Below are 13,852 nucleotides of genomic sequence, written 5' to 3' on the forward strand. Positions count from 1 at the left end.
GCTGAACTCTGATTAGCAGAAATGTGATTTTAACATGCCCGTTCAGGTTTTTCTATTAAGTTAATCCAAAGAATTCTTGGATAAATGTAAGCGCAGTATCCTTTATTATGAATATTCACACTTAAAACATCCTTTTGCTTTCCTTTTGGTGCACGGCTGTGATGTAAATATCAGAGTAAAACTGATTTCAGGCATTTTGGAATATTCCAGCGATACGCTGCATTTTACAGATACCGAACTATTTGTGTGCTATAGGTGGAAATGCGCTTAAAATTCAGAGAGAATTATTTCAGTGTTCTTTTCTTCCAAAGGGGGAAAAACTAAATGGAAGCAACGTAATGGGGATTCCCTGCTAGTGCTTTAGCCTTGGCAACACCTTGCGGTAACTGTGCTTCAGAATGAAGGATGCTTAATTCTTCGCTTTCTTCTGCACTCTGCAGGTCCCATAACAACAAACTGCAGTCTACAGCTTCTTAGAGTCCAGCGTGTTAACCTAACGCACGGGCAAGGATCTGGTTGTCTGAACTCTTTTAATTAAGAAGCCAGATGTTTTTAGTCGGGTTATCCTGACGAGACTCGATGTAAACTGCGTTTTTATTGGTCACAACAGTCAAATTCTATTCTTGGCTTATTTTGTCCAAAGGACAAAGAAATCCAAATCGGCAGCACCACTTTCTTGTCAAGATCAAATTGTTGTACTCTTGTGGCAGAAGCAGGAAAACTTGGTTTTGTTGGAGGAGAGAGAGAAAGAGAGCAAGACAAAAGATACAGTAAATGGGGTCCCGTTTAACTCCATGGAAATGCCACGTCTGTTCTTCAGTGAAGAAGCTGGTTTAAAGTCCACACAGAAAACTTTGACTGTATTTATTTATTGTTGCAAAAAAGACGCTTTTTTATCGCTGCCCTCATTTGTCAGCTAATTATTTTTTCTTATAAAACCCAGCCCCGGTTCCATGTAATCCATTCTGTATCTTAACATGATTCCTGTAGGTAAAAGTACAAGAAGACCTCTAGATGTCTTTTCTTTCTATGAAAGGAGCTGCTATGTACACATGTGCACACACACAGAACTGGGAATCAACAATGAGTTTATCATTCATGGTAGATAACAACAATTAAGCTTGCGGAAAAGTTGGGCTAAGTGGTCACGGACTACAGACTCTGTTGCCTTGAATATAACATACAATTTGTCATTTACTCTGCACCAGACTGAAATGAGTAAAATCTATTTGAAGGTATCTTGTTTGTAAACATTTGTCAGATTCTAATTTTTTTTTCTTTTGTATTAAAATTCAAAATATGGATGTATATGAAACGAAATAAATGGAGATCATTGTTCTCCCCACAGACGTAGGTGTCTTTGAGTGTGCGCTAATACGTTTGTAACGCTTTGGGGATCTGTTCCCATGTCTCAAGTAACGGGAGGGAAGCGGCCGGGCAGACCTGACTTGGTTTTGCTCCCGCGGTGGCGATCAACGCGTTTCATTCTGGAGCAGCTGTTCTCCCCGATACCATTTCTACAGCGGTGCCAAAATTACTGTAACCGATAACACAGTGGGAAGTGTCTTGTGAGATGTCACTGCCCACCGCTGAATTCAGTGATATTTGCCAAGCGCTCTAGGAATGCGAAGCGCTGAGCGCTGTTCCATCTCGGGAAGGCGCCCGGACCCTGCTGCGCCGGTTCCTGCGCCAACTGCTCCGCACGGACAAACCGGAGCCGCGAGAAGACGCGAATCGCGGACGCCGCTGTTCCTGTGCGCGACTCGCTGGTGTTACCTCTCTGTAGTTAATCAGCCGCAGTTTGTGCGCGGCTCTTCGACCCTTTGACCGGCTTTTGCACTAATTCAGTTACCTTCTGTTCTACAGGATTTCCCCCCATTTATGGATAAGCTCCTTTTGGGTTTAACCTCACACCTTGCTATGCAAGAAACTCTTCTGTTATTTTTCTTAAAGATGTTGCTACTGACCACACTTTCTTACACTTCCAGGCTCAGGTGTACAGATTCTTCTGGGATAACTTTAATAAAAACCCGTGTTTTTTCTGTACATACAAATGTTGTCATTTAACCTATCTGTGAAAACTAAAAATAATTGTTCAATGTGAAAATAACCCGTTTATGCTTCTTAAAGTAAAAGAAGAGTAGTTGCATTTAGGTCATGTTGTCCTTTGACATTCAAAACAATGCTGCTGCATATTGTATGCGTTGTGTTTTTAATGCGAAAAGGAAAAATCTCAGCTTTTAACAGCATTTGAACATCTGCATCTCATCAAAACTTCACAGTATTTCTGTACTATTTATTCATATATAAATATATATGACCTCATTTAAAACTTTCCTACCTGTAGGCGATAGATTGCTATGTTTTTAACAAATTGTGGCAAACTGAAGAGTACTTTTTTGTACCTTATAGGACACATCATCCTAGACAAATAAAGTCATGTGTTTGACATCGATTTGGTGGTGTTTCTAATGAAACATTTGATAGTGTTGTCATCTATAGGTCTCAGCTTTGCCAGATTATCTATGATTTCCAGTGAATTAGGTTGATGAGGGGAATAGTCCATACTTAGAATATAATGCTGAGAGCCTTTTTTAGTGTTTTCAGTTGCCATTGAGTAGCTCGAGGTGCTTTTCTTGATTTATTAATGGTGTTCTTTTAAAGTTAAACAGTGCTACTGAAAATACATCACTGGTGTCATCCTCCCGTCCTCAAAAGCATGGTAAGTTAGTGACATTTGTCATCTCTGTATCCACTCATCCTCCTCTTTGTATTTTTATAAATTATTGCAACATTTGTTTCAAAATTGTCATATATTGTAATGCAGATTTTGATAACGTGAGCTGCACCAGCTTGATTTTTGTCTCCTCGAACGAATTTGAAGCAATTCTCCTTGGACTAGATGTGTTGGTGTAAAAGTTAATGGGGATTCGAAGTAGAATAAGTTGGGCTCACCCAAAGCCTGGAGTGCAGCCCCGGCGAGGTGGGAGACGCCAGGACTCCTGTGTCTGGGTCTCCGGGGGTCACCTGCAGAACTTCCATCCTTGTCCTGCTGGGGAGAAAATGAATTGAACGATAACGTATCAAAAATTACCACAGAAGTGCCGTCGTCTTCTCAGCGTGGTTGATGCTGTGAGGCTTTTGTAATGGTGAGTGCAAGACTGTGGAAATCCACTTGATCTAGGAGTTTGGGTTTTGCCTTCAGTACGTTAGTTGGTGTCTGATAAACCTGGTTAAAAGAACAGTTTTCACTGCTCCTCCAGCTGCGTTTTGGGCTGTGAAATGCAGCGGCTTGTTGTGATGACAGTGTAAGGAATGACCCCCCCAGGAAGAAAGGAAAGGTGAGGTGACTTTGTGACACAAGAACACAGAATACATTGCTTTTCTGGCTTCTGGAGCAAAAGCTGTATCTGAGCGGGTGCAGATGGTTGTGTCAGGTATTGGCGTTTACTCGGCCTTTGGATGTGATTCCCACTGGCATAGGATTATTTATCTCTTCCAGGAGACAATCAAAATGAGATATAGCTGTGCATGTTATTTTTGTACCCACGCTTTGCCTGTTTTAGGTTACGATAATGTCTTGGGGGCGGGGAAGGGCACGTAATTGCCGTTCTGGGCAAACGGATGAGTGCAGGGCTTGCCTGGACTTCAGCTGAGAATAGAAACCAAGAAACCTGAGCTGCCCATGTAGCCCCTCTGCCTCCTCTGGCCCTCCCAGTCGCTCCAGCGCTTTGATTCAGTGCCAGGAACGGTCGTTCTGCCAAATCCAAAGCCCCTCAGAGTCTGTCGGGAAAATTCCATCTGTATGTGCTGCGCTCCATGCGAAATCTTCTTTCACATATCCAAAGTGAGACAGTATACATTTCAGGTAGACACAAGATGCTAGTAAATTCCTGTCCTATAGTAACAGCCTTTTGAATCCCAAAGTGTATGATGTCGCTCTTGGTATTTGGCTCCTATTACTGTGTGTGTCTGGTTTTTAAGCTGGACTACATTTTCCCGTTTTTTTTAGTATAGCTATCTTAAAATCCCCAGCTGACTTCTCAAACTAGCAGATGCCATTGTTTAATATCTTTACGTATTCTAGAACACCATTAACACTTTGTTTTGTTTTGTCTTTTAAAGACGTATGATTGCTGCATACAGACTCTTGGAATAGATCCCATTACAGAGCTTTCATTGGTTCTGACATCCGACCGTATTAGAGGTACTAAAAAATTTTATCTTTGATTGGAAAAATAACTTTACTGATGTGCAAGTACGAACTTGGTGGTATTTCTCATGGGAAAATGACGTTCAGTTCGCAGTCCTAGGCCTGAACTTTGAAGGAAGCGACGGTGTCACCGGGCTCAGAAATGTGCCCACGGTGCCGCGTTTATTCTGCGTTCCTTGGCGTGAGCTTGTGCTGTTATTTGGAAGCCTAACGGGGCATTTGTGTTGAGCAGTTACTTGATTTGCTTTCAGTAAGTGTATTCATATACTGGAATAATCACACAGCTATTTGGTACGCTTCGTGTGAAAATGCAGCGCTGTTTGAGGATACCAAAACAATACAAATGCCGCTTAGTTTGTTGGTTTCTTTTGAATCAAATGGCTGTAATAGTTCAGGCAGAGTTGTGTGAAATGCAGTGGACATCTCAACAGATACAGCGATGGTATCATCTAACGTTTGTTCAAGGTTAAGGGTACAAAACTGTAGTTACTACTTCTTTACCTACAACGCCTCCAGCATTTTACTTTAGAATTATTACAGATTATCAGTGGTACATTACAGCAGGGGAGGCAATAATAACCCGTGGCTCTGAAAACAGCAAATTCATGACCGGTTAACATTCCCTAGACTGACTTCTGTGCTAAATTTCCCAATATATAGGTACCTAGCGAAAGCAAGTGTCCTCTCCCCACCAGTTTCAGAGGCGAGAACCACAGCCAGGGTCATTCTGGTCAGTGAATTCTGCTGCCTGTGTCGCAGACGGAGGTCACTGGAGCTTTATGGACACTTGGTGTGAGCCGCCTGCACTTTGCGATTCCTCTTCCTATTGAATCTCTTCACGTAGCTGCTGCTCCTCAGCAACCCGTCCCCTGGGCGCAGGCGGCCGCGCAGGAACCGCAGCAGGTTCGCAGGGATCTGCCGTCTCTTGTGGTAGATCCGACCCATCACGATGTATCTGCTGCCTGCAAAACAAAGAGGATTTCCGTGCTGGGGAGAAAAGCGAGGGCTTGTTCACTCCGCTCGCTCCAAGGGCAACAGATTTATGAACGGATGCAGAGTTGTAACCTGCAGAAATAGATCCTGAACCTCAGTGGTATTTGGGGGTTGTGCTTGCATGGAAATTTAGTCTTGTGCTGCAGTTGGAAGTTTTGGGGGAAATACCGGTATTTGATAAACTTGCATTTAGAAGGAAAACTGGACTACTTACAAAGACATCAGCTTAAGCTCCTGCTTACGTTTTTTTTTGGCAATTCTGAAAATTCTTGCAATCATTTTGGAACTGGGTAAAGAGAGGAAAGGACAGTGCTGCTTCCTGACTTCTCCACACAGTTGGTTCTCTTCGGAAAGTTTAGAGAAACAACCACCCAGGATAAGCCTATTAAACTAGGCCGGACTAAGATGGCACTACACAGGAGGAATAGCGGAATGGATTTAGCTGGAATTATTTACCAAGTTTAAAGTCTGGACATGGTTTACTGCAGTTTAAAGTATCCACAACTAGGATGTGAACGCGGAAGAAGAAGGCGTCAGGAGTAATATACAGGCGACTCGTCTTGTATAACCCATCGCTGTTTACCAACAGGGTGATCAAATGGACTCCGTTCCCCAGGCTCTCCACGTTATGAACAATTCCGTTCACTGCTGGTTTAAGGGACAGGAAGAAAACAAAAGCATCAGGTTACGTATCTTGGTGGCAATTCCGGGTCTATGTGAAGGCTGTCATTTAAAATGCTGTAGGAGTTGCTTCAAATAATCCCATTTAAGGAGTTTGTCACCTTAGTTTTTACCGGCCTCCTTATGGCTTACAGGTCAGAGATGTTTCTTAGTGAATTTTACAAAAATGTTTCAAAAGAAAGTGATGATTTGAGTCCTGTTTTCCATCCTGATACAGAAAAAGTGGACATATTTACCTAGCAAAGTACAATTTTCACAATCAATGCTTCGCAATGAAGTACAGCGCTAACCTGCCAATGAGACGCTTCAGCTTTTGAAAGCAAAGGCCCTTGGACCAAGGCAAGGGCAGCAATCGGCCACGTTGTACGGCTGTCGCTTCACGCTTTCCACCCCATTTCTGCTTTTGACAAGGGCTGTGACTGCAGGAACTGGGAGAAACAGACCGTGTCGGGCAGGTAGGGCAGCCAGGCCGGTAACCAGCATCACACCTGCCTCACCGCGCAAGAACCGATTCCGTCATTCTGCGCTGTAAATGTAAAGAAATGAAAGGCTCTGTCTGCTCACTGCAATGGAACCTTGCCTGATCTGCTGCTCACACTTTTTCCTACCCATCTTTCTCAATTTAGGAGATGAACGAGACCGCAACTCGTTAAAAGGGTGAAGGATACAAAGGTCAGCTGGCTCTAAGGCCTACGTTGGACAGGAATGCATGAGAGTGGTAAAAAATAAAGGATATAGCATTTGTAAAAAGCACTTCCTGACTTCTCCATTTAGAGAAAACAGATGTCTCCCAACGTGTTTATGTTCTACAAATGGAAACATCTGTTACCACTAGGCATGTATTTTGCTTATCTCTTAAAATACTGTGAGAAAATTTGGTATCTGTTTCACAACTTGGTAAGCGCGCGGCCAGATTCCAGTCGGAAAGTGCTCAGTACAAAAGTGCCAGGCTGTTGTCTTCAGCTGCAGCAACGCGGACACGAGGACTGAAGACGCAGAAAATCCTCTCTGCAGAGAGGAACACAGTTCTGGTTTTGTTTGGTTCACCATTTTATTTTCATTTGAAACTTCAGTCTCCCAGATCACAAACTTGCTCTAAATAGTTAGAGGTAAGTAACACGGCAACAACGTTTAATCTTGGAGGAGCTAAAATAATTGGTCTTTTCAGTTCTGTTGACCAGCAGCAAGATCTTTGTCTTCCTCTCAGGTGTGGAAAGTAGAGGAAACAGAAAAAAGAGCAATACTAGCCCAAGGTAGGGAAAGGGTAATGTAACAATTGGTACCGTTTGTTGTAGCACATTTATGAAGAGCTGTGATGGGTCCTTTTAAGTGCAGTTGATAATTATTTAACATACTGAGTGAAACAGTATCTTAAAGGCAGAGGTGAAATGTCAGTAATAGATGAACAGGTGCCTGTGTGGTTCAGGGAGGACACAGCTTACCGAATTCGCTCGTGCAATAGGCCTCCAGCTCGTCTCTCTCCTTCCTGCACTCGCTCAGACACAGCTTCTCATCAGGGTCTGGAACAGGCACACAGACTGAGGGGCAGCGATGGGCCCTTTGGGGACGTTTCATCCAAATCACACCACCCACCCTTTGGAGACCTTACGCTGCCCCTTCCCAGAGCACCCCGTCCTCTTACCTTTCTTGAGCGCGCTGAAGTGGTCTGGTGAGCTGGACGGCTGGCGGTTGGTGACCCAGGAGGGTTTGATGACCTTTTTCAAGGGATCTGTGGGTTTAGGGAGGATGACCTTGCCTGGTCGGTTGAAGTGATCCAGCGTGTTGGGATTATCTGACTCCTCTGAGGACGTCACCCGCCGGTAGGGAGAGCCTGGGTGACGGAAGGGAGCCCACACGCTGTTGGCAGCCTGGCCCGGCCGTCTGTCCGGCCTCCTGTGCGCGTGGTTGAAGTCCAGGGAGGCAGGAGAGGGTCCCTCGGGCGGGCTCTCCAGCGCCAGGGCCCCTCCATACTGCCAGAGGTGTTTCCTCAGCCCCGTGCTGTTCTCTAGAGAAGGTTTGGTGCGTTTCTTTTTGTCTGGCGAGAGGGAGATGACCCCGGGAGGTCTGGGCCGCCAGTGGTGTGTGTGATTCTCTCTGGTGCCCCAGCCAGGCAGTTTCCCTTGGCCAGGTGCAGCATCTGCGGAACTATAAGCATCTTTGCTCAGAGTCTGACTGGGTTTCTCGGCATAGGGCAGGGATCCTGCATAGAGGAAAAAGGAGAGAGCTAATTAGGCTTTTAATTTTGTTGTTGTTCCATGTGCTTCTGAATGACAAGTGCCTGGCAGATCGGAGGCTCTAGTCCATAAGTGAAACCTTCAAAAATACGACAATATAACTGATAAATAGTTCAACAGATGAAATATTGTAGAGCTCCTCATTCTTCTGCACTCAGGCACGGAAGGCCCAGTACAGAGAATGCAGCTGTGTGAGCAAAACACGGGAATTTGCATTTCTACTTTATTATTGTTGCGAATTAAAAACACGACTTATAAACAAACCCTCTTCTCAAAACCCTGACTCTCCAGGGAACATCTGAGGAAACAAGGTTCACATCGCCGTTCGGGATGCTTGTTTAAAAGACTATGACAACAGAACTATTTGGTTTTCCCATCCATGTGTCATCTGGGCTCTTCAGCAGCTCTGGGCTTTGAATGCTACTGAAAAGGTCTTTATTCAGGGTTTTGGATCTCTGACTTTTGCACTACAGAGCTGTATAGTGGCAGTGCCATAGTCTGGTAGCTAGGCTATTGCTGCGGAGTAACAATTATTTCAAGGCTTTTCTTAAGTTGAGAGGACAAGGGTTGAGAGAGAGAGGAAATGTCTGGGAATCTAATGAAAAATGGAGAGGCTTAATGACATTGTTCACGCAAGCTGGACTGTCACCTAGGCCTTCGTTTATTCCTCCACCTCGTTCATTTGGACCTCACAGAGAAATACGACCTTCTGTATAGCCTGGGAAGAGAGAAATTTCCTCCTGCAGTTCATTTTCCCTTTGCTTCAGGCCTCCCCTGCGTGCCTGCAGTCAGCCAGCGGAGTTTTCAAGCCGTTCACCCACACACAGCCGCTCTCTGGGTGTTCGCTGTGGTCAGCACCGTGTAGGAGGCTGATCCTGACTCCTTATGTGAAAAGAGATATTCCACACGCACAGATGAACAACGTCCTGGTTTATCTGCTACAACTGACTCCGCGGCTGACCTTGCCACTTCTCCCCCTTCGCTCTCACCAGCTGCTGTCATGGGAAAGATTCCCTGATATCTGGGCTGGCCACACATAAAATCAAAAGAATATCCATGAAGAACGGGGGTGGAAAAAGCCCAAGCTAACGAAAGCGATAGGGTGTTCTGGAGATGTTTCAATACGAAGCTGGGAACTCCGAGCAGGTGTTCTGGACTTGATTTTATCAGTATACACTTCTAGCAGTTTATTGTGCCTCCTCTGTCATGGCTTGTGACAAGAAATAGTTAATTTTTCCCTACTCAGTCTGTTCAGGACCTCGAGGTCCGTTCCCCTATACCAACACGTTCCTCTCAAGCTGTTGCAACCCGAGAAATACAACTGCAACATAGCTGGCTCCTGGACTTCTCCCTCCCAATGGAATAAATGTATATCTTATTTCTGCACCATCAATGCGATAGTAAAAAAAGAAAATATACCTGTTTAGGACAGCCTGCTGCATGCACACGTGACAGCAGAGAGCATGTCGAAATAAATCAGAAATCTGGAGTTTACAGGGTGAGGGGAAGGAGACTAAAAGGAAAGCTCACATACAGATAAAAAGAATCCCATATGCAGAAGCAAGTCAAACTGTGAGTGCTGACTGTGGCTGGCAGGGCTCAGGGCACCGGCTCGCTGCTGCTTTGGCAGGTGCTCTTAATTATTTCAAAGGCTGACAAATCAAACACTGCAATTTACATTCCCATCCCGCAAACCGGTTGAAATGTTTCTTTCTTGAGCCCTTTTGGGGCTACTGCTGAAAAGAATACAGCTGGAAATGAAAGAGTTTGTAGTAAAGTGTTCAGCGTCCCCTGACACCAAAGGCAAACCCCAGCCCCGCTCTGAATGTTAACGAGCTTACCGGCCACCGAGCTGGAAGATGATGTGGAGACAAAGCAGAGGAGCCAGAACACTCTGGTTGTCATTTCGAAGGAGGGTTTTTCCAGACTCAAAGTGAACCGGAGTGTTTTTATGCCCATCCCCGGCTCAGCTAATGAGAGGCAGCCCCGGGGGAAACGGGAACCGGACAACCCACTGGAGCCAGACCAAGAGCTGCGGCCCCCGCTGCCCCTGACACCCCACACCTATAGACAATCTACACTGCCCCAGACACCCCCACACCTATAGACAGTCTATACTGTCCACCGCCCCAGACACCCCACACCTATAGACAATCTATACTGCCCACCGCCTCCAGACACCCCCACACCTATAGACAATCTATACTGCCCACCGCCCCGGACACCCCACACCTATAGACAATCTGTACTGCTCACCGCCCCGGACACCCCACACCTATAGGCAATCTATACTGCTCACTGCCTCCCGACACCCCCACACCTATAGACAATCTATACTGCCCACTGCCCCAGACACCCCCACACCTGTAGACAATCTATACTGCCCACTGCCCCGGACACCCCACACCTATAGACAATCTATACTGCTCACTGCCTCCCGACACCCCCACACCTATAGGCAATCTATACTGCTCACTGCCTCCCGACACCCCCACACCTATAGACAATCTATACTGCCCACTGCCCCGGACACCCCACACCTATAGACAATCTATACTGCCCACCATCCCCAGACACCCCACACCTATAGACAATCTATTCTGCTCACGGCCTCCAGACACCCCAGCACCTATAGACAATCTATAATGCCAACCACCCCCGGACACCGCACACCTATAAACAATCTATACTGTCCACTGCCCCCGGACACCCTGCACCTATAGAAAATCTATGCTGCCCACCACCCCGGACACCCCACACCTATAGACAATTTATACTGTCGGCAGCCACCTGTGCTGCTGAGAGTAACACCCAGATATGTGTTGTCAGCAATAGGGTTTCACTTTAGGGGAAGGTCTTGTTTCCTACGGTGTCTTTTAGAGAAAATCGGACAGAACAAATATGGGTTTAGCGGATATGAAGAACTACATTATAAAGTGTGATTGACAGATGCTGGAACAGGCCGTTCAGTGTCGGTAAAGGACACACATTACAATGAAACATATTTAGATATTCCTGTCCACCTCCGGTTATACAGGTTATACAGCTGGTAATCTCTTTCGCTTTAAGGAACCGGTTTCAGTGACTCCTTTCACAACAAGAAATGCAGCAGTTACTGTCCAGTTCGAGCTCTGCTGAGCCCTGATACAACTTTATTTTTAAATCTGTATTATTTGCTGATATTTAGAACTCTGCAAATTTTCACACAACCATGCTTTGGATTATTGAATTAAGTACATTTAGCCCGATGTTCCTGCAAGGAGTGACCTTGTTATAAGACAAGATTTCCATTGTGACAGTTTTTCTCAGTAGCTGCTACTGGATGTCATGAAGCTTAGTGAACTCGTTCATGCCTTTAAGGTGCAACAAAGAACCTTAAAGCCCTACAAAAGCGCTATATCCCAGCTCCCAAAACACTCCCCCCAAGAGCAAATCTACTCCTCAGTAATGCCTGTGTCATGCGGTCCAGCTTTAAACACTGTTTGTTTTGTACTCCCTTAATTAAGCAGCTTAATAAAACTCTTAAAAGTACAGAGCTTCACCACAAGCGGCTATGGGTGAAAATGCAGAAAACGAGCCAGAACAGTGTGCAAAATATATCACATTTTAACACAACTGTTAGTGTTGTAAGTTTCTAGTGTAGTGTTTATTAATCCTTATTCCCAGATAGGTAATTATGGAAATAGGAGCTTAAACGATGGATGGAGAGATGGAGGGAGGGATGCATGAGTGTCCTGCACTATTCATCAACTCCAAGGAGCCTTCTGTTTAAATTGACTTGTAGCGTAACTCAACCTATATCATCATATGCCTGTGTCTGTATTTCCCAGACTCTTTACTTGGGCAGGATCTTGACTGAAAGGGCAATTTGGAGCATTTCTACGATTCAAGAAGCGACAGGTGTGCCAGCAGCAGCGGAGAGGGGAGCAGCTCTCCGAGCAGGACTCCGAGGAGCACAGGGACCGGGAGCGCGACGGCCGCGGCCGCAGTCACAGCAACGGGTTCCCGGTCTGCCCGCCACCACGGGCCCGCGGTGCCACCCGCCCAGCCCGCCCGCCCGCCGGCCCCGGCTCGTTTGGGCTCCGGGCACTCACCAGTCACACGCTCGGCCGCACATCCGCGGCGACCAGGACGCCGGAGCCGGGCCCCGGGCGGAGGCGCTGCCGCAGGACCCCCCCGGGAAGGAGGGAGGCGGCGGCGGCACCAGGCGCGGTTGCGCCGGGGAAGGGATGCGGTGCCGGCGGGCAGGGAAGGCGGCCCGACTGCCCGCTGACAGGGCGGCGGCTGCAGAGGGATGGCTGAGGAGACTTGGGGCCTGTACCAGCGGCAGACCGGGGTGCTGGCGCCGTCCCGGGTCTTCCCCACCGGCCGCGGGTAAAAGTGTTGGGTGAACCCGGCTGGGCGACAACCCGTGCTGCGCGGGAAAGGCCGCGCTGGATGCTACGCTTCAACCACAAAACGTGTGCGGCACGACCCAGATGGGACTCGAACCCACAATCCCCAGCTCCGGAGGCTGATGCCTTATCCATTAGGCCACTGGGTCACCCAGCTACCGCATTCTGCGCCGCGCAGTAAGAGCCCCGCCCGGCCGGCTCTAGCCCCGCCCCCAAGCGAGGTTTCACGTTCTTTCTGCTCGTGCTCGGGAGGCCCGGCCAGCCCGTTCCCCGCCCCGCCCCCCCAGGGCTCCGCCCCTTTTACTCCCTCCTCGCACGCCATTGGGCACGGGGCTCGTGGCCCCGCCCCTCACCGTCACGCGACCCGCGGTGCCGCCTTCAGGGAGTGAGCCGGTGCGGGTGGTGGCTCACGCGTGCTCGGGTCACAGAACCCCAGAGTGTCAGGGGTTGGAAGGGACATGGAAAGCTCCTCCAGTGCAATCCCCCCATGGAGCAGGAACACCCAGCTGAGGTTCCACAGGAAGGGGTCCAGGCGGGTTTGAATGTCTGCAGAGCAGGAGACTCCACAACCTCCCTGGGCAGCCTGGGCCAGGCTCTGCCACCCTCACCAAGAACAAGTTTCTTCTCATACTTAAGTGGAACCTTTTGTGTTCCAGTTTGAACCCATTACCGCTTGTCCTATCGTTGGTTGTCACCAAGAAGAGCCTGGCTCCATCCTCCTGACACTCACCGTTTGCAGAAGTGCTTTATTTTGATGGTTTAGCACTCAGATGTATCAATGTGCATCTTTGATACTTCTCTGCCCTGAATTGCCTGCACTGAAGTGCCTCAATTGCTGGCAGAGTCATGGGTTTCCCCCAGGTTTTACGGCTGGAATTACATCTCCTGTGAAACAGCGTGTGCTTTTGTATTCCGCTCCTTGTAAAATGGCCAAACCCTTCTGAAACCATCCCAGATCTGTTGATTTTGCGGGTGTGCCACAGAGGCAAGCATACTTTTTCTGTCATTCTGTATGATTTAGTTTCGACCTGTCCTGACTACTGCTGAATTGCTTTAAATTGCAATCTCACATCCCATTTTCGTTATACTCCTGTGCGCCACGCTCCTAGGGGATGCAAGACAGGGGAAAAGCCTGCGGTGACCTGACAGTTACTGAGGTAGAAATTGGGGCTGTTTGTGAGGAAATATTAAAGTGACTGCCCCAGGGTGTGGAAATCTCCCTGTGCTCACCCCCACCCCGAACTACAACTCCCAGCATGCCCCGCGCCGCCTCCCCGCAACGCCCGGCGGGCTCCCTGCGCAAGGGATGCCGGGAGTTGCAGTTTTGAGGCGCTTGG

General features: G+C 47.5%; 2 protein-coding genes and 1 non-coding gene across 17 annotated transcripts in view; 1 reads left to right on the top strand and 2 right to left on the bottom strand.

The window, feature by feature from the left end:
• BPTF (bromodomain PHD finger transcription factor) overlaps positions 1 to 2,455 on the top strand; it is a 49,042-nt gene extending 46,587 nt beyond the window's left edge. For 12 of the 13 annotated variants that reach the window (XM_065852537.2, XM_071816628.1, XM_071816621.1 and 9 more), the window contains one exon: positions 441 to 2,455. In XM_065852537.2, the coding sequence (XP_065708609.1) occupies positions 441 to 477 (37 nt within the window). In that variant the 3' untranslated portion in view covers positions 478 to 2,455. Of the gene's footprint in view, positions 1 to 311 lie in introns of all 13 variants that reach the window. The other variant, XM_071816622.1, reaches the window with a different exon arrangement.
• A 2,198-nt stretch (positions 2,456 to 4,653) lies between these two features.
• C18H17orf58 (chromosome 18 C17orf58 homolog) lies at positions 4,654 to 10,221 on the bottom strand. 3 transcript variants are annotated; one of them, XM_065852549.2, is made up of 5 exons: positions 9,963 to 10,214; positions 7,530 to 8,087; positions 7,330 to 7,407; positions 5,663 to 5,851; positions 4,654 to 5,175 (listed from the first exon to the last, which is right to left on the bottom strand). In XM_065852549.2, the coding sequence occupies exons 1-5, from the start codon at positions 10,078 to 10,080 to the stop codon at positions 4,991 to 4,993; spliced, it is 1,128 nt and encodes a 375-aa protein (XP_065708621.1). In that variant the 5' UTR covers positions 10,081 to 10,214; the 3' UTR covers positions 4,654 to 4,990. The 3 variants fall into 3 exon arrangements, with proteins under 3 accessions (XP_065708621.1, XP_065708620.1, XP_071672732.1); XM_065852548.2 differs by having other exon boundaries at positions 5,663 to 5,854; positions 9,963 to 10,209; XM_071816631.1 differs by lacking the exon at positions 5,663 to 5,851 and having other exon boundaries at positions 9,963 to 10,221.
• Positions 10,222 to 12,591: 2,370 nt separating this feature from the next.
• On the bottom strand, positions 12,592 to 12,664 carry TRNAR-CCG (transfer RNA arginine (anticodon CCG)). The gene has a single exon. It is a non-coding gene; the product is annotated as a tRNA-Arg (tRNA).
• Between the last annotated feature and the right edge of the window lie 1,188 nt (positions 12,665 to 13,852).

Source organism: Patagioenas fasciata, chromosome 18, assembly GCF_037038585.1.
Source record: "Patagioenas fasciata isolate bPatFas1 chromosome 18, bPatFas1.hap1, whole genome shotgun sequence".
Taxonomy (NCBI): domain Eukaryota; kingdom Metazoa; phylum Chordata; class Aves; order Columbiformes; family Columbidae; genus Patagioenas; species Patagioenas fasciata.